The 19925-nt window shown below is 36.2% G+C and overlaps 2 protein-coding genes and 1 long non-coding RNA gene across 4 annotated transcripts in view; 2 read left to right on the top strand and 1 right to left on the bottom strand.

Annotated features, from left to right (window-relative positions):
* Positions 1–9381, top strand: part of LOC136348106 (uncharacterized) — an 87884-nt gene extending 78503 nt beyond the window's left edge. For both annotated transcript variants that reach the window (XR_010733582.1, XR_010733581.1), the window contains exon 3: positions 9292–9381. This is a non-coding gene — a long non-coding RNA (uncharacterized lncRNA). The remainder of the gene's footprint in view (positions 1–9291) is intronic.
* Positions 1227–18682, bottom strand: Acf (ATP-dependent chromatin assembly factor large subunit). Its single transcript, XM_066298683.1, has 17 exons — positions 18280–18682; positions 14974–15324; positions 14311–14908; positions 13979–14255; positions 12854–13096; positions 12389–12782; positions 12072–12331; positions 11711–12017; positions 11218–11468; positions 10918–11160; positions 10593–10855; positions 10059–10282; positions 9235–9437; positions 8629–8769; positions 3056–3213; positions 2309–2472; positions 1227–2231 (listed from the first exon to the last, which is right to left on the bottom strand). The coding sequence occupies exons 1-17, from the start codon at positions 18390–18392 to the stop codon at positions 2102–2104; spliced, it is 4320 nt and encodes a 1439-aa protein (XP_066154780.1). The 5' UTR covers positions 18393–18682; the 3' UTR covers positions 1227–2101.
* Positions 5035–6851, top strand: LOC136348105 (uncharacterized). The gene is made up of 2 exons (XM_066298685.1): positions 5035–5439; positions 5984–6851. The coding sequence occupies exons 1-2, from the start codon at positions 5304–5306 to the stop codon at positions 6580–6582; spliced, it is 735 nt and encodes a 244-aa protein (XP_066154782.1). The 5' UTR covers positions 5035–5303; the 3' UTR covers positions 6583–6851.
* Positions 18683–19925: the final 1243 nt, after the last annotated feature.

Genomic DNA, 19925 nt, shown 5'->3' with positions numbered 1-19925 from the left:
CCGATGTGGCCGCAGAGACGGCTGTAGTTAAACGCAACGCTATGAGTTTTGAGAAGGCAATTGCTCCAAAGTGTGAGACTTACCTCAACTTCTCAAAACCAACAATCTAATTGTGTTACTCTATAACAAAATCCGGCATCCACCAATCGGCTCCCTTACAAGTTTATCCAATGTAAAGCAATTACAATTAAATGTCCTCTAAAAGTTGCGAAGCAACCACCGTGCAAAATAGTAAGAGAGACGATGAAAAAGATTCAGCTGGTACTAGTGGGGGTCGGGTAGTGGCCGTTGGGGGTGGATCGGCCCCGATGAGAGCCAATTAAACGAGAACCAGAAAAGTAATCAAAAACCTGGATTTGCAGAACATAACTAAATACAGCGAATTCCTCCTCACCGAGTTATTTTAGCTTTTATCCTAACAAAATGGTAGAAAACTTATTGCTAAAACTGCGCGAGCACTTAAACTGAGCAATCGGCGTCCGAACCTTTCTCACCGCTTTAGGAACATTCCTAGTGGGCAAAAAGTATTACGTGTTGGAACACAAGATTTACACTAGTGTTCTTGAATGCATTGAGCCTAGTGTTGCAACATATCTGGATAGAACTGTGAACGTGTGAAAAATCCTGGCATAAAGGTCGTTAGAGATCCTTCATTAAATCAAACGGCATTCAAATAGGTCTCATAGATAGGGACAATCAGAAGCAAGTGCTTGCAGATGCAATTCATAATGAGATACACGTTCAGTTCCAAAAGGACGAACATTACTTATTGATGCCTAAAAGAAATAAACTTCTGTTGCAGCTTGAAGAGGAATACCAGAGAATGTGACGATTTAGTGTAAAGCTGATGATTCGAAACCTGAAATTTTTGCGTTTTCAAATTAATCTTAAAAGTTGGCAACCTTTCGCTTTACTAAATTTATTTCACCATTTTTTAATACTTTAATATATTTTGTATTTTTATTAAAATTACTTCCTATTCATTGTACATATTTTTTTAGAAACTATTTCTCAGAAAATAAATGTTTTGTTTGATCTGAGAGAATTTTAACTACAGGTTCACGTGTCGCAGAAAAAGCGGAAGATACCGATCGTTCGAACCTCATCATGTTTTGTTGTTGTCATGATATTGTAATGTCCTAAAATTTGTTTAGTGGTATTGTTTTTGCTTTTGTCACGTGTATGAGAACAATGGGCGGAAACTAAGGCCAATCAAAACTCCCTGGTTGTAGTAAACTTGAACTTTATTTGAAATTGAAAAATTGTGTACTAATTGGTAAACAGACGTAATCGAAAAACTTGAAATGATAAAAAAGATGACACTGATATTTACATAAACCTTCAATCTTAATTCAAATCCTTTTAGTATTTAAAATAAAACAGTTATTTGCCATCTTCTATTCGTAGAAATTTAAAGCTCAAATAGCGGCAAATATCAAAAAATGTGAAATAACATTAACAGTAAATTTTCAATTTTACGCACCGGTAGAAATAACTTTTACCAACTTGCAAAATGAGTTTGTTTTATCAATACTATATTATAATAATAGCCTAATTATTGTGCCTTAGTATTTAAAAAATAACCAGGACATAACACGGGAAATAAGATTCTACTCCTTTGTCTGTACGTTGCAAGTAACATTAGAACCACTTATAACAGAAAAACAACAATTACAAGCAAATGCGATGCGACGAACCTCATACTGTTACGTAATATTGTTACGCATAGCTTACAGCTGATTCGTTCCGATGTCTCCGCATTCCCATGACAACGAAGTGTGATGTTCTAGGATTTTGCAATACAAACAGAACAAACGTCATCTTTAAAAGATTGGCAGAATTAAGATTTCAGTAAGTTTATGATGAAATAAGAATAAGTAGTGGAAAAAGCAGTGTACACTACTCGAAAGCAAAGACGTTACTTCGCTCGTCGAAACGACTGGCCCCGTCTAGAGGTCAGTTGCAAATTTTCATCTCGCTTGGAACATGCTTTTTACTATTCTTGTAATGTAAATTACTATAAAAATAATATAATTGTAACTGTTGATTCAAATTATTAATGTAATATAAATAATTAATAGAATAAATCGTGTGTCTATTTCTACATTTTCCGTCTTTTCTTAGCTTTGAGATTTTCGTCTGCATCGTCGTCAAAACCCAATTCGGAAGGTGGGGGCAGACCTAGCTCTTCAGCTCTCTCATATACAAAGGCAGACAACTGCCTGCCACATCTAGAAATCATTTCATATTTCACTTTATTTATGATAATTCGCGATGCTCTCTGAAGTTGCGTGAAAACAATACTTACTTGTACACTTCATCGTCGCTGGAATTGTACGTAATACAGTTTTCAAATATGAGGGCTACGTCTCTCATTACTTGCGAATCGGCGCTGTACTTGCCTATGTTAAGTTTGTACTTGATGGTTCCGAAATCCATTGGCTCCGAGATAATTTGGTAGTAATCAGGTACCTGAGAACGGAGAGATGTGCTTACTGGTGTATTTCTCGAATTACTCGAAAGCAATTAAGATGAATACAACATACTGGAGAGTTTAGTGCTCTGTTCGAGCGCAGAGTTTTCTAGAATTTTTGTTGCCAGTCGGTTCGTGTACTTGCAGTTAAATAATCATAAACACTTTAATTTCCTTCGATTTTACGAAGCAGATCGCAAATTTTGAAAGTAACATCGGCCAAAGTTACCAGTCCAAGCGTGAAAAGATATTTCAAAAACCTTAAGCTTTGCCGGGAGAAAATTAAAGGAATTTCAGGAAGTTTACGAAGAAGATTCTGGAGTTCGGCATCTGCTCCGTCGCATCATTATCGTTCTTGATTTCTGGAATTTACGAGTTGAAAGGCAGAAAACAGAAACAGCAAGAGAAATTTAAAAAACGTTCCGAGTTTGAAGTGCCTCGGTCTTCCGCGTTGCTGTGGGTGAGATTGGACAAAGAAAATGAAATACTAAACTTAAAAGTTTGCTGTTTTCGGGCATCGAAGCGAAAGGTTTAAACTTTTCCGACCAGATTGTGTTTGCACTTTGTTTGGTTGGCACTTACCTCTTTCGTGTACACAGGTCTCAAAAACGGCCAGGCAGAGTCGTGCTTCATAACATCGGTGAGGAATTCCTGGAGGGCTGCGTTATTTAACGGTAAATTGTCCCTTTTCTCGTCCCTCCGCAAGACTCGTTTCCTCACCACTTCTTCTTCCTCAGAGTCTATTAAAAAATCATTTGAAAGAAAAAAAACTAATGAGATTTTGAACAAAGTGTCAAAAAAACTAAGGTACAAAATTGCAGAAAAACAAACAAGAGTGTTCCAATTTTTATTGTTCTGCAGTGAATTGTTAATGATTTCTTAGTGAATTTATTCACAGAAATTCACACTTTCGATATATGTGACCAAAGAGTTTTCGAACGGTCTAAGCACTCGAATGCGACATACGAGTATGACATTCTAGTTAGTGTCCCCAAACCTGTGCGTCAAAAACTGCTTTTTGTGCTTCGCTGAACCAAATCTTAAGGTTTAATAATGTACATTTTCGCTGTTTATGTATAGCAACTTTATAATAGTTTTACATAGTTTAAGTATAATAAAACGTATTTGTTTTATTGTAGGTTTAATCAGGACATCAGTAGCAGTATCCGAAATCAATGAAAAAAAGTGTGTCCGCCCCTTTAAAATCAAATTCTATAGAAGTCTTCTACAGAATTCTTCAAGTCTGATCTCATTGGTCCAGTTATGGCTACATTGACTATATTGCGAAAGTCGATTAAGTGCTTTTAAAACCAGTGCAAGTTCCTTTATTTATTTATTTTTTGACTGCAGGGGCACCAGAAACATTAACTAATTCTCAGTGCTTAGTGTGACCATTTAAACTTAAATCTTGTTACCTTTTTTTGACACCCTGAACAACAAAATTTTGGGTCGAACGAAAAAAATCGAACGAAATGGAACGTTCTAGAGAGACTAAGCTGAAGAAAATGAAAAGAAAATGTAAAAAGTGGCCGAGAATGGAAATTAGTACTCGAAAATGAATTAATGGCGTGAACGGAAATTGATTTAGTTAGTGATAATGATTTTCTACTCCCTGAGGACTTCTTGTATTTGAATAAAAAATATCTCCCGATGTTGAATAATGCAAGCACAAAAAGGCTTCTCCAGTTCGAGTTTAAACGTCTGAAGTGTTTACAAGATGCACTCAAGGAAAGTGGAGTAGTTGTGAGTAGCAGAAGGTGTGATGAACGATAATTAAAGTGATGGTTGGTGAAGAGAGTGAAGTGAATTTGCCATGGCTCAATACATTAATAGTGACTGAACATTAGGTTCTCTCGAATAGTTTAAGGAACATATTTTTCGTGCTTAACTTCATAGAGCGCGCGTCAAAGACAGTTTAGGTAATTTGCTGTGGCTTTCCTAGTTCAAACGCGTTTATACGAGTAACATTAAAAAGGTCTTCCACCGACCCCCCAGGACGACCGATACGACGAAGATCAACCGAACATCTCACATACAGAGCACCAAAAATCCCGCATAAAGAAATTCGTTGAAAATTGAAGGAAATTGTTTTCGTGAAAATGCCGGAACGCGTCAAATATCGCTTTAGTTGTGGGTTTTTTGACATATCAGATATGTACATAAGGTTAGTCATATGCTATTTATATGGTATCCGCTGCATGTCCGTTGAGTACAGTAACGTATCACGCGAAAAATATGAAACTGCCGGGAAAAAGTGCCGTAACGACGCTTGCCGGCGATCTATTCTATCAAGGCGGTTGCATGGTCTAGACCAAAAGGTTCGACATTTGGTACCAGACTATAGAATTCGACCCGCCCAACTGTTTAACGCACGAATGCATGAATCTGGGCTACGTCCGAGGAGAAAAAGGAAATAGGAAGTTCTCGTGTGCTCAACGCTAATTCTCTTACGGCAATTTAAAGAACTCCCAAAATATAGTCCAACTTGTTAACGATTACGGTACGGTAACACCGGTGGAGGATTCTTAACGTTAAGTGCACGAGAACTTTCTATTATCGGTCACGTCACGTTCCGATTAGGGTCTGGCAACTAAACGTTTTTGGGTCACGGTCAGGTCAAATGTTGTAACATTCATTCCGCGTCTCTGTTGTCACATTAGTGCGCAGTCAAGTCACGGTCTGGTCTACTGATCGCAGTGTTTCTATGGAGGAACATTTTGAACTAACCCACTCTGTACCATCATGTTTAAAGCGCGTGCATGAAAAAGTATCGGTCAGTTCAAAGTGAATTTACAAGTTGAGACTCTCGATTGAGGTGCGATTAATTGAAATGTTTGAAATTGACGAGAAACTAATTGAACTGGTAAGGAGCCATGAGGAACTTTATAATTTTGATGATCGAAGATATTGGGACAACGTCCATAAAAACAAATTGTGGAAGGAAATTGGAGAACAAATTAATAAACGTAAGTTAAATTGCAAGAGCGAAATGTAACGTTTTAGTCCCGACATTAGAAGCGATTGAGTTCAGTGTTGAAGTTCGATGTCGCACCGCAAAGGAACCGAACCAGCTTCAATTAAACATAATAACACTTTTTTATATTGTCATTGTGAGTTGATTACTCTTTAATGGGAACGCTCAACCTCTTAAAATTACACGCGGTGCTCGCAACCGAAATGTACCTCCCTGCTCTCCAAACCCCTTCCCACCTTTGAATTTGCGAAAATGTCACTATCCTCGATTCCATCAGGACTCGTCGAGAAACCCGTTATCGAATGCAATAAATTTACAAATAGCATCGACCAAAGGTAATAATACCACAACAACAAATCTCTTAGATCAAACGGGACCTAGAAGCAAAATTTCAAAGGTCCCAGAATGTATTTGCAAGTTCAAACACACTTCGATAACAATCGGTTGCACTGTTCAATAATAGCTCGACCGGCAACCGAATTGAATGGTGCCGAATTAATCTCCATGGAGTGTTACACTAATATTTTTCTTTGCAGGCGCTGACGAGTGTAAAAAACGATGGGAATCGTTGCGCGCCCAGTATAGGAAAATATGCCGCTCCCGAAACACCAAAATAGGCCAACCTGCAGAAAAATTCAAAAGGTGGAAGTACGAAGAAGAAATGTCTTTTATTCTTCCGTACACGAAAGATAAAGATAGACTGACGCTAGTGAATATGGATTTATCCAGTGACGATTCCGAAAGCTTTACTGAAGCCCACAACGTGGAAAACACTCCCCCCAATGAAGTGGATAACGCGCAAGAGAGCGTTTCAATTCTGCCCCTCCAGGTGAACACGTCGAATTTAAAGATAGTCAAAAAAGGGCAACGACGTAAAGCCACAGGGAAACTAACGCATCAGCCAAGTGCTACAAGTGACGAAACCCCGGAAGCAGGACCAAAATCTGATACCAAAGACGCTTTAGATCATTTCTTTGAAGGGATCAAAGCAACAGTAAGAACGTTTTCACCCATGGACCAGCTCACGGCCAAAACACGAATATTTAATATAGTTTCTGAAATAGAGACTGAATACGTTTTTCAAACCGACTTGCACAAACCTACTAATAGAGCCTCCTCGGCTATGTCAATATAACTTTTCCGCTCCTAGCCTCTTTCAGTACCTTTTTGCTATTCCTCAGATTCCTCAAAATAACGATGTTAACCGTTAACGTGACGATATTTTTAAAACATGTCCATAATTCTGTTATAGGTTAATACATGTCTAATCTAATTTAACTCACTTCAAATAGGCTGCTAGCTTTTCCAATTTATACAGAGTTGATCGACATTTGTAAGACTGCTAGGTACTGTAAAAAATCTATAATAGAATACCAGAACCGGCTCAATAGATACCTTAAATAACTTTCGTTTAGCATTAATTATGAAACTTGATTTTTTTAAACATGCTATTCGTGCGGTATTTCTTACACATTTCGGTCATGTTTTTATGACAAATGGCACAGCGTTCTAAGTTTAATGCAGATGCACTATCTAGTCATCAACTCTATGGTGCCTTTGCTGCCATGCCCTTTGTCCCTCGAAGATTTCGACGATTTAGAAGAAGTAAAAAATACATCTTTTTGGAATTGAGCAATCGCATGCAAATCTGTGCTGCGTTATGCGCTGTTCACTCTAAGCAGCGGAAGGCGAACTAGAGCCGGCACCACACTTCTCCGGCCGAGAACCGATTTACGGTTATTAATATTTCGGTTCCTGCGGTACAGCGCACGTCGCCTATGTTTTTGGTATCTTGGGCATGATTTCGCTAAAGTACTGGGATTATTTTTGTGACGTAAAAAAAACAAGCATTTCCATACATAACTCTCGTAAGAAATAGAGTTAACACCATTCACGTGAGCCATAAACGCTGTGCAACATACCGTGCAGCTCTAAATTGCCCCCTCTTGCCAAATTTCTAACAAATAATAATTTTTTTGAAAAAATCCAACAGCAGTATTAAATAGATTTCGAATCAGAACACGCCGTTGAGTGCACCTTTGAAAAACCGACATTACTTGACTCGTGCTTCAATTTAAGAAAATCGGCCATTTTGCGCCGACGATAACGTAAGCAACATTTAAGAAGGTAAACAGAACTCAAGACTGTTCCTCGGAATCAACACCGGCCACTGGGAAGACAATCACTCGCTAATTGGACTTGCATCAAGTGATTGGAGGTTCGTTTGGAATTCCCTAATGTTCTTTTTCGGATTCTAAGAATGACTAATGCTCATTCAGTATTGAAACGCCGAACAAAAACAACTCCGCGATTATCGCATGACTCGTAAAACGATATGTAGAGCGTGTAGATTCTTTTTCTTTTTCTCGTTTAATTCTGCTGCGTTGTCGTGTGTGCCGGAGGTTGCCTTTCATTTAATTTCTCTTCATTCCGATTCGTTGCTCAATTGTGCAAAACTATCGAATAACATATGCAGATTACCCTAAATTTGTCTTAAATTTCTTTTACTTTCCATTCTGGTATGAAAATTTTGAAATACATTGCAAGAATGAAGTGTTTTGAAAAGCTTTTCGGCAAATTTCTGAAAACGGCGAGATAGAGAAAGAGAATGTAAGAGATATTTTTTAAAATTTGCCAAAAAATTTACTAAAATTTGAGAAATAAAAAAATGGGAAATATAGAAGAAAGCGCGGCAGCCATAAATTAAAATAGGAAAAACTTCGACATTCTGTATCTAAGAAGCCAAGAATTTGTCGACTTACGTTTATAGGAACTTTTCGTTTTCTTTACCGCATAAAATTACAATTATTTAACCTAATTTCGGAATTCTGGTTAATCACTGAAAATGGATTGTTTGCATGAAATCAACAATTGTTAATGTTTCGCATGTGGAGTATCTGCTACAGCAGCAAATCACTCATAACAGTGAAATAACAGTATGCAGTATAGTGTTTGTTGTTACTGCACACCAATTCGTTAGTTAATTTTGTACCCCGTAATGGGAGAAACATTGAAACGTCTCAGTATGGTTTGTGAGTTTAAAAGTTAATTCAAGCGATGAATGATGCTGTGCATATTCGCAAAAAAAAAAACAAAAAAACAAAAAAAAAAACAAAACAAAAACGTATGAAGGGCAGCACGAAATAAAATTAGACGCTTATTTGCACAGGTAGAAATTTACCATCTTCAATATAAATGGGCGATTTGGAATCTCTTTCGCGTTCACGCAGCACTCGAGCAAAAGCGTGAATTTTGCGGCTCGCTTTTGCTGCGCTGCGTCGCTTGCTATATGTGAATCCAGCCGAATTGACACTGTCGGAATCTAGGCAAAGAATATAATGTACAAACTTAATAACAATAGCTGTTACACTATACCACTTTCGAATTTTGTTAGAAAACCCAAGAGAAACGCAAGTAATAAGAAAACTGCAACTGCATGTCTGATACAAAGTTCAATCCGTATCTATCTTTATGATGATGTAAGTTTCTTACTAAGTTAAAGCTGCAAAATGCAGTAAGACTTGGTACGTTACCTTGGAATTTCTCAGTCTGTAATATTTGATTTGTCACTGAATCTGGTAACGCTAGTATAGAAAATGTTGGTAATAGTTATTTGGCCAAGACGTGCGGAAAGAATACTTTAACGTACATCAATTGCAACTGACCGAACAACGCAAAGCGGAATTCTGCCAGTAATTGAGTGCAATAATAATCGATGAAACACCTAACGCGCACCTGTTTGTATCAACAAAAATTGCGTTTTTCGAGAAAACAGTACAATATTTACCAGAACTATATCCGTTTTCCTCTGCTTGTTTATACGTTCTCTTTTTTCCTTTGTTAGAACACTGTGGACACTTCCACGGAGTCCTGGGAAGCCGCCTCATCGGCGGACTGGTACACTCTTTATGGAAACTGTGCTCGCATTTCTCACATTGGATTGTCTCGCCACCCGACCCGCAGATTTTACACAGTTCAAGCTTGCCATCACTAAAATGGAAATAAAAATATAACAGATTAAAATATTTCTTCCGGCCTCATTATTCAAGGATGAGATTCATGAAATTCTCTTTTTAAACGCAACTTGTGAAACAAACTGAATCTATGATTTTTATGAACTTGACACTTATGCAGCTTGAACTGAAAAAGGGCATTCATTGCGCATGTTCGTGCTCCGTTTCAAATTAACTTGCATTCGTGGAAACTTTATTGATCTGTTAAATTTGACATTTCACCAATGCAATACTGCTTTCTGATTGTTACGACGAACCAACTGTATACATATTATAGTGTCTTTAGGATGACTTTTCGTTGATCTATAAAATATTTCTTTAACATGTAAGAAAAATAAAAATCTTAATATTCCATTTGTCTGGTTTTCTTTGGAAGTCCTCACAATCCCCTTATCTTTAAAAGATATTCCAACTCTGAATCGAAATGCGCATATTTTCCCTAATTCGATTAACTCCTGATTTCTTACCGTTTTTGAAATAACCATGTTTATAGGCGAATTTGCGGCACTCGGTACAAAATAGTAAAAATTGCTGATATTTACATCAAACCAAACTCCATCTCTACAATCGACTTCTAATTAACGTTAAATAAACTCACCTTTTATTGTCATCATCAATATCGCTCTCTCCTGTAGAAGAATCACTCTCCTCCTCTTCCTCGCCGTCCTCTTCGTTTCCAGAATCATTTTCTTCTTCTTCATCTGCTTCCTCTTCAACAAATATTCGCCTAACCCTCTTCACCGGTTCAGGACTAAGCAACTTCTCCTGTTTAGCCTTCTCCTTTTTACATTTATCACAGAACCAGTCACCTTTAGGTACAGCCTATGAAATAAAGGCAATAAGACGCATTATTTTAAATATAAAAACATTCACATCGGTTATTCTGTCCAAAATTATCGTAACTAAAAATATATAAATCTTACAGAGAAATAAAAGGATATTTTGGAGACTGACGCTGATTATAGTTTTTATGTGTAGTATATTATAGAGTTCTGGTAGCTTGAGCTTGGTGCTAAACCGACAATCCATCAATCATCTAAATCTTTCGATTGGTGGTAAGTGGGATTGGCGTTTGTTTTGTTGATATTTAAGGGTTTGAACGGGATGCGCGATTTGCAAATAAGCAACTTACAGTTAATTTCGGTTTAAGACAATACATGTGATGTCCTAAATTGCAGGAATCGCAAAGCAGCATATTTTCAGAATCCTTCTGTCGTCTGCAGATCTGACACCTAGCTAAAAGGGCGGATCTCGACCACATCACGCAAGGATCCAACGTGCCGTAATGCAAAAATACTTGGCTAAAACTGGTGGATGCTAAAAGCGATTGCTCCCATCGCTCCATCACATCATGAGGGTCTTTATGTTTGTTATTAGCCCTCACATCGGCGTGACCTACATGAAATAAACGTAAATTAATATGACGAAACGTTTTGGTTTCAGTTATAAGCGCGAACCTAAAGGTCGTTTCAAATGTCTAGGGTCTACTGCTTCTGCTACGTGACAAAGTGCTTGGGCCAAACACCCAATTGCTTTTTGAGTGTTTTCGGTTTGAATTAATACTGATTCGTCCACTTTTCCAATATGAGAATCTTTAGAGTTGATTTCAATAGTACTGCCTAAGAACTTTCCGGGGTCTTGATACAACTCAGTTTCTTCTTTCTTGTTGGAAATTTCGGGACTATTTGATCTGCTGCGCTCTTCAGTGAAATTCATATATTACTTTCTTTTTACTAAACTTATTAAGGAAAACATACCGTCTATGCTTTTCTTTGCCGTAAAATTTGCGTCCTTATCGGCCGTTTTGCTCTCACTGATTTTCTTAAATTCTTCATAATTTTTATTTTGCAAACAATTCCTCCATTTATCGCGGTCCTTAATTTTTAACGTTCCTAACGAGCCACCGTGAATCTTTTCTTCCATTTCTAGTATGTTTTCTATTAAGGCATTTTCTAAAACTTCTTCGGAGTCCATATTCGGTGGGTAGCCTAAGTTAGCATCTTCATATCTAATTTGAAAAAAAAAAAAAACCGTAAGACATATTTTCATGTACTATGAGTATTGAATTTTGGGGAGTTGCATCATCAATTCGAAATAGGAAATATAGGTTCTATATAATGTTTCAATTTAAGAATTCACTTTCAAAGTAGATTCCTGAATTGAATCACTTTTATACCAACAAACACAACGTTGAAGACACTTTAGCTTTGGTTTTTTTTGGCATTTATGCCACACACTAAAAAAACTAACCTATCTTTTTTTTTATTAGCACCATTCAATCTCACAGGCTTCTCCGCCACCTCTTCCGCCTTAATAACCACCGTTGGATTCAACAAACCAACCGGAGTTTTGAGCACTAATTTCTCTAACTGATCCTCTTCTCGTTCTAGCGATTCCTTCAATTTTCCCTCCCTAAGACCACGCGCATTCAACGCTTTAATCAGATTCCCTATTTGTTCTTTTTCATGGAAAAAAGCCCAAGTATTTCTTTCGGAAATCTCAGTATGCACCGGACAGGTTTGCGGATCCGCCGTACACAAAAGCAGATCTTTATAATCTAAACAAAAGCATTTAATTAAAAATAAAGCTGGTTAAAATTATTACTACTTACTATTGGTTCTTTTAGGCGACTTTGAAGGTGAATTGTGGAATGTTTCACCGTTCACACGAAGTGAAGGCTCTAATTTTATATCCTTAGTTTGGTACGATTCTTTAACGTAAGTCATAAGTTCGTCCCTGCTAGCGTTGGCGAGATCCGGATTTTGAATTGTTATTTTGTCCATGCAAGTACCGGTCAATTTTTCCTCCCAACTGACAAATAAGCCGGGAATTGACTCGATTTTTATATAATTGCGAAAGGCTCTATCACGTCTAAATATCAATTCTTAGAATAAGTATGTAATTTCAAACAACATTCAAAGTACTTACCCTAAAACCGCTTGTCTCTCGTTAAACAGTAACAAACATTTTTCCATTTTTTTCTTCATTTCCGCCTGCTTCCTCTCATTGGTCATCTCCAACTTCTCCAACGCTAATTTTAGCTTCTCGGCATCATCGCCTATCTCCTTCCGCAGTTTAGTTTTCTGAGTAACCAGCTCTAGCTCTCTCTTTCTTGTTGCTACCTTTAAAGACTTAAATTCAATTTTTGCAGCCTTCACTTTTTCGATTTGCTCCTCGATTATATCTCTGACATCGGCGTAAGTTAGGATTTGGTTCATTAAACACAAAATGATCTTGATTTTATCGCTTATGGGCAATTGCACAACATTATGAGTTCCTAAAGCTTTGAGTATGTAGGTTTGGTGGAGTCTCATGTGTAAACCTATCAAAAAATTAAGAAATATTTTCACGATGTGGATAAATTTGATAAAAAACTGGAATAAAATATATTACCTGGATCATCTTCACTGGTGTATCCCCCTCTCTGTGCATATCGCCACCAGGCGCCATTATCCTTGATCCTGGCTCCCGACGATAATAAATGTAGTCTCAAAACTTCGGAAACTGTCAAAGAATACAGCGGCAACCGGCTCAGGGGTAACCCTTGATATTTCAACGGCCATTTGGAAGCCAAAGTTGCCAAGTGAGTTGCTTCTTTCACAGTGGGGGTCGTGGAAAGATTCTCTTCTTTTATATCTGTATAGAAAGTCATTTTTTACCAAAAAAAAGTGGGATCGGGCGAAAGTGGCAAAGGATGAAGAAAATTAGTAAAAAAATAATTTCTGACATTAAATTTAATATATACAATTTGCCCTTTTGGTACTGCACACATATTAAAAAATCCGAACACTCCCTTAAAAACTAAACTACGCTACTGACTTTTGAAATACTAAGAGTTGCCAAATTTTCTTGATATACACAAAAATTTATAGAATTTCTAATGAAACTGCAGTACCACAGCGTAAATTTAGTTTCAAGTGATAATGAGCTATGAAAAACTGTTTCAAATACAAATGTGTTTAAAGTTCTAAACTTCGTTAAAGTCAAATTACACTACTGATTGTTGGAAACTCAAGGAAGTCAAGTTTTTCTCCAATACGGAAAAAATTGCAAAACTTCTAATAAATAGCAGTAAAAATAGAAAAAAATCCGTTCAAAATAGGCTTTTTACGACCATTCCAAAACTTAAATAATAAAAATAACATCCAAAATGGGGAACATAAGAGAGAAAGTGATGACCGCCCCGTTTAGCCAAAATGTAAGAATCTACATTGGAAAGACGCACTATAAAAAACTGTATTAAAACATTTTTTCACATAAAAAAGAATTAAAAAATGCATAATTCCGAATTGCTCAAAATCCCTTAAAAACGAAAGACCAAGAATTAATTCAGCGAACGGCGATAGCTTTCCAACATTTTTACAATTGATTCCAAGTCAATTACAATACCTCCATATATGTATCATCAAGTTATGATTTGTCACTTGATTTCCTGAGCGAATAAAAGCTTAAATTTATTAACAAGGATCACAATTACCCTGATTCAAACTTTTAAAGCGCAATATTATCCTAACTAACCTTTCAACGTCTCGGTGCCAATATTATAGCTGTTCGATTCTTCTTCTTGACATGTAAAAATGGCAGCCAACAGCATTTGAATCAAGTCAGTTAACGGCCCCGCAACCTCCTTCTCAATCAACGCCCGCTCTAGTACCTCTAAGGCGAAACCTCCAGGGAAAAAGTCTTTAGTGGACAATAATTTTGGAAATTGATGAACGAATTCCAGGATTGAAATCATGTCACCAAAGTAGCGATTAGGAACCTTGCATTGGACTGGAGTTGGTATGGGTAGTTCCTACATGTGACTCATCGCTAACAACTTCATAATTTGATATGATTCGAGTACTCACCCTATGATCTTCCAACTCCAAATCCTCCTTAGGCTTGAACCAATCTTTACAGTACTGTGCCAACTTCAGCGCATCATCTTTCTTCTTTTGTTTCGCAATAGCCTTCTGTGTCTCGTTCAATTGCTTCTGCTTTTGGAACTCCTCTTGTCGCAACTTCATAGCTTCCAGCAGATTTCCTTTCTTCTCCTTATTATTCCGCCCCTCCTTCTTCATCACTAAACCGTTCTTCTGTAGATATTTTGCCATTGTTTCCTGTCTCTGTTTTTTCTTCCCATTTACCGCCTTCTCAAAGTTCTTGGACGACTGGAAGTTTGGCAGCGGTCCATCGAATAAAGTCTCCCAAATTGAGTGTTTCACTTCGTATTTGTCCAGAATCTCGGGCTTGATTACGAAAATTCCCCTATTGTCCTGGGCGACGTTTTGCTTGAGAAAAAGTTTTACTTTGTCTCTGCTATATTGAGATTTTTTTCGCCTCAATTGAGTGTGATCGACTATCATAATTTCACTAATTCGGCTGTCTGCAGCGTTTATGTGTTCTACCTCATATTTGTATAAACTAGCAGAAGGAATGAATGTCTTTTCCGATGGGCTTTTACTACTAAACAGCACAACACAAATAACCGATCAACAGTAAAAAGGTAAGTACAACAAAAATGAACTTACCCGTTGGATTTCACTTCACTAGCGTACAGCTTCTCGTCGGGTGCAATTACAGATATAATGTGACAGTCTTTCCATTTATTGGAGGTAAACGACGCTTCAACATTTTCGCCTGCAAAATATCGATCCTTGGTATAAATGAATATGTCTTCAGCCATTTCCCCAAAGAATGTGCGCTTGGTGAGAGTGGAGAGGTAAAGAATCGGCACTTTCAGCTCGCTCGGAAATTCTTTGAGACATTGCAGGGCGTGATTCTCACTTTCCTCGGCTTCTTGGTATGTCAGATTCGATTTGCCAGTCATGGAACATGTCCAGACCATAGAATTACATAGGAACATCCTCTCAGAAAATTCGCTAAAAAATTGAATCAATTTCTTAGTTTTTTTTTTTTAAGTTTAAATATAAGAATCTTGTTTCGAGAAATGTAAACACAGGAACATGAACTAAAATAAAGTGACTATTTGAAATACATACATATATATATATATATATATATATATATATATATATATATCCAATATGTAAACAATAACAATGTTACACGACGATAATTTACTGTTTAGATTTTTGGTCGAAATAATTTCCATGAAATACGAGGATCGGCAACTAAACAAGTTTGGAATAGTGATGTCTCACAAACAAGCAACCATAATCAATAAGACGAAATCCTGGATATTTCAAGTGGAAATACAATGTTTTGCTATTTAGGAAAAAGTATTAACTGTCTGCGTCTTCACGTGATTTGATCAAGCACAATTACGGAACCGATTCTTTTTTTTTATATAAATGTGGTTCCCATACATTTTACTAACTCTGTTAACCTTAGTGCAAGCCCAGGCATCACTATGCCTATCCTATAAAATTGTTGCTCATTGAAATATCAGGGCCAAAGTAATAAAAGAATAGTCTAATAACATAATTTGACAATTTCTTTCATTTCACAATACATAAAGCAAATTCCACTTCATTTTTAAGAAAAGACAGTGCGTGTTCTTTGCTTTAACAATAAATGATTAAGAAAGCAAAATTTCAATATTATCTCACTTATTGTCACCATCTAAGTTGTAATCAGTGTGAACAATTAATTTTAAACTTATTTAAGTTTCTAATGAGGATTTTTCCCTTTTAAATCTTGTTATGCAGTCTGAGAGCTATAGAGGGTGTTTCAGGTCGTAACACATAGATTTTAATAATATATTCTGCCAGAAAATAATCCTAGTTTGCTATATAAACTATTTTCCAAAAATGTTTTTTTAAGAAAATGCAGGATACTTGATGAAAGCCTCAAGATATTTAAGTGAAATTTTATGGGCATGGATAGGTAGGAAGGAAACGCACATATTTTGCAATCAATTAAGAACAGCTTATTATAAGAGCACAAAATATTACTCAACGAGTATATTTACACATAAGCCAAAGGGAAGTAAAATAAGTCATGCGAATAACAAATGGTCGCTATGTGCAAAATGTACATATACGGTAATTCCTACAACTACAACAATTTGGGAATATTTCTATATTAATTACTAGGATGACTATTTGTACATTAAAAATACTGGTATCATTTAAGATTCTGCACCCTAATATTTGAAAAACATCATATTGCTCTGCGATCTTTCTAATACTGTTTATTGAATCCGCTTGAAGAATATTTAAAACGCGCTCATCAATCTGTGTCATCCTAGATGGCATAACTCTTTCAGCATAACCACCATGATTTGCTTTTAGATTTCTGGTCTCACGACTTTTTCCAGGAAGATAAATAAATCTAGGGGCTGCAGGATAATGTCTTAACAGAAAGCGCTTGGCGTACAACCACGAAGGCGACGTTCTGGAGCATTTTTGGCACAAGAACAGCATATCAATTAATTCATTATTAAAGTAATTATGGGTCATTTTCAATTTAATAGTATTAGAATTTATCAAAATAAAACCTAGTGCCAAATTTCACCACATTTTTTAAACATCATGATAAACTGCATAGAAATAGTCAACATTATATTAAGAGTGGGGGGGAAAATAAAAATTGGCACATTTTGATAGTTTTCAGACTACTGCCATTATCTGATAGAAAACAATCGAATTGATATGCATACAATTCATTTCATCATTCCATCAGTGCAAGTTATTGGCAGGGAAGGGGAGGAATATGTCAAATTACTTCTACAAATCCAAATTGCAAGATAGGAGAACAGGGATTGTCCCAGCATGTGTTTCATCTAGTTCAAAAACTTGTCTGGCATACCTTGTTTTTTCCCTATACCCTTCAAATGTTGTCTGTCTTCTTACAATAACTGATCATTTTTTGTGGAACTTTTTATTTCCTTTTACAATGAATTTATTATTTTATGCAGAGATAAATTTTATGCAGAAATATGTTAAAACTGATACTCACACAGTGTATTCTTTTTATATTCTGGAAAGACATTATATAAAGATTTTACTTAATTTATTGACGTCTATATTGTGTTGAAAGGAAAACTCCTAATTAGGAATTACTCAGTATTTTAATTTATAAAAAAGTGATATTTGGACTCTCATTCAGAATACATGGATAACACTTGGCTGCTTATGTTTGAACAAGAGGTCAGCTTGCGAGATATAAAAATAAACTAAACACTAGCAAATACCACTTAAAGTAACCATCAACAAAGATAATAAAGCTTTACACAGGACAGGTTAAATTAGGTGCAACATTTAAATACCAATCATTTACTTCAAATCAACCGTTTTACATGAAGATGTGATGCATATAAAAAGACCATCATTCCTCACCAATTTGGACGAATAATTTCCAGTGTTTCACATATTTTGCCCACTGGCATTATATACTCTTTTTATTGTGTAAAGTTATTTTCAAACAAAATAAAAGAAAATATCCATGATGTACTTTTGAAATTTTAACTCTTACCTAAGGTCTGAGGTTTTTTAAGTGATCATCCTTTACTTTTACGGGTCATGACAACAAGTTTTATAATAAGATAAAGAAGAAAAATTTGAAAGCAGTTATAACTTCTACAGTTATAAACCCTGGGGCAGGTATAGAATGCAAAAAGGAACATATGATTAAAGAATTTGAGAATAGTACCTCAAAACACAAACTAAAACAAAAAACATAACCTTTAAATGCAAAATTGCACATTGTAAAGGAAATTATTGTAGGAACCAAAGGAAAATTATTGGCAAAATACGAAAGCATGGCGTGGTTAAACACAAGTACAATGAACCGTTATAGATTCGTTTTATAATGAGTTTGCACCAAAGCTGGAGAAATTTGGCCACCTACAAGATTCAATGTCCAATACTTACTGGTAGTCTTTAAATATCTCGTTGGTGATTTCACAATAAAAGACTTCATCGTCATCCCTGAGGTACTCTGGTTCCTCATGCCTCTCAAACATTTTTTTCCGCAGCAGAGGCATTTTAAAGATCACGAAGTTTAGGTACAAGACAGGTATTTTGGAGGGAACTTTCCGAGCAGTTGGACACCTCTATCTACATAACACTTCAGCTAAGTTTCACAATTTTTAGTAAGATTGAGTTATTGGAGAGCTGAAAACACTGTGGCAAACACAATTTGGAAAGACAGAGCTTTTCTCTGGAAATATTTAGGAAAATGCGGACCAACGTCCGCTTCGGTCGGCTTGGAATGAAGGAAACCGAAATGTCAAATCAATGGTTAAGTAGGGGACGCAATAGGCAATTTAACGCAAAACGCGTGACGTCACTCGATGCGACCACCGACAAAATAGTTATTTTATAGACCACGCTTCTGTGTAAAACAGTCTATATTTTTACCTCATTAACAATGTATATAAGAATATTAAAATAATCTGCCATTGGTTCAATTATTAGGGAATGAACAATAGATCGCCAGAGATGTAAGTTGAAATGTGGAAGCAGCTATAGCTCTTTAATTGTAGATATAAATTACGCTTGCGCATACAGTGAAACGCCAGTTGATCAAAAAAAAGGCGCGCAAGGTTTTGGATTAGTGGACATTTAAATCCAGTGGTCCTCAAAATGCGTATAACACTATCATGTATGACTACAGATTTTCTTTTACGTGGTTCCACCTGTCATAAACGTTTTTGTCGATATGATCGTTTAATTTGATGATAGCAGTAACTACATTATTTTTTATGTAGGTGATGTGACATGCCCTTCGTATAACCATCGACGTCTGCAAACACTTCGTTACTGACCTATAATGTTCAAGTTAAAAAAAATGATTTCATATTTTTATATTTATAAAAAATATAATTTATCCGAATCTAAAAATATTAAGTCTATTGAGAAATATATCAAAATATCTAAATGATGAGAGTACGTGGTAAGGTCGAAATATCTGTCATAGCTATTTAAAAAAATAATTCGAGGAAAACCTGCTTGAGACTTTTATGGCAATCTTGTATACTAACACTACGTACCATTGAGCTATTTCACAATATAAATTTCCTTCCATGCTAGACAAATGAGGCTGATTGTTGATAGGTTGCAATCGGTTAAGTTCTCGATTTCGACGAGATTTGTTATTTTGTTATTATTTGTTAATCTTTATTGATAAAATTAAATCACTACGAATCTGTTTTCAATGATTAGTTGTAAACTGTGGATAAGAAAGTGTGTTTCATAATTTCTAAAAAAAAATTAAAATTTTTCTAATTCCCACCTCTTTCTGGTACTTAATCCCGCGCGTTTCCAATTTTTTTAGGTTAGGTTCGTTTACCTTTGCGGTCACATCGCACGACATACATCCTACATCGTCGATTAGAAAGTCGAATTCAAGTATTCATTTGTTATGGTGTGTGCAGTATAGGGATCATTTTGCCTAAGTTCTAATGGCAGCTTTGCCCAGTGTTGATTGCCTGTTCCAAAAGTAAATATCCATTATCCCACATTTTAATTAAGGTTATAGCCCAAAGTTCTTCCATTGTTTATTATTGTAGGGAATG

The sequence above is a fragment of the Euwallacea fornicatus genome, chromosome 31 (assembly GCF_040115645.1).
Source record: "Euwallacea fornicatus isolate EFF26 chromosome 31, ASM4011564v1, whole genome shotgun sequence".
Lineage (NCBI taxonomy): Eukaryota > Metazoa > Arthropoda > Insecta > Coleoptera > Curculionidae > Euwallacea > Euwallacea fornicatus.
This window is presented reverse-complemented; position numbering and strand designations above follow the sequence as displayed.

Excerpts from the sequence above, each read along its gene's own strand:
- LOC136348105 (XM_066298685.1), top strand. The coding sequence starts at position 5,304 with ATGTTTGAAATTGACGAGAAACTAATTGAACTGGTAAGGAGCCATGAG. Across the intron at positions 5,440-5,983 it reads TGGAGAACAAATTAATAAAC|GCGCTGACGAGTGTAAAAAA; the intron begins GTAAGTTAAATT and ends TTTTCTTTGCAG.
- Acf (XM_066298683.1), bottom strand. The coding sequence starts at position 18,392 with ATGCCTCTGCTGCGGAAAAAAATGTTTGAGAGGCATGAGGAACCAGAG. Across the intron at positions 11,469-11,710 it reads GCTAATAAAAAAAAAGATAG|ATATGAAGATGCTAACTTAG; the intron begins GTTAGTTTTTTT and ends TTTTCAAATTAG. Across the intron at positions 2,232-2,308 it reads AGCGACGATGAAGTGTACAA|ATGTGGCAGGCAGTTGTCTG; the intron begins GTAAGTATTGTT and ends AATGATTTCTAG.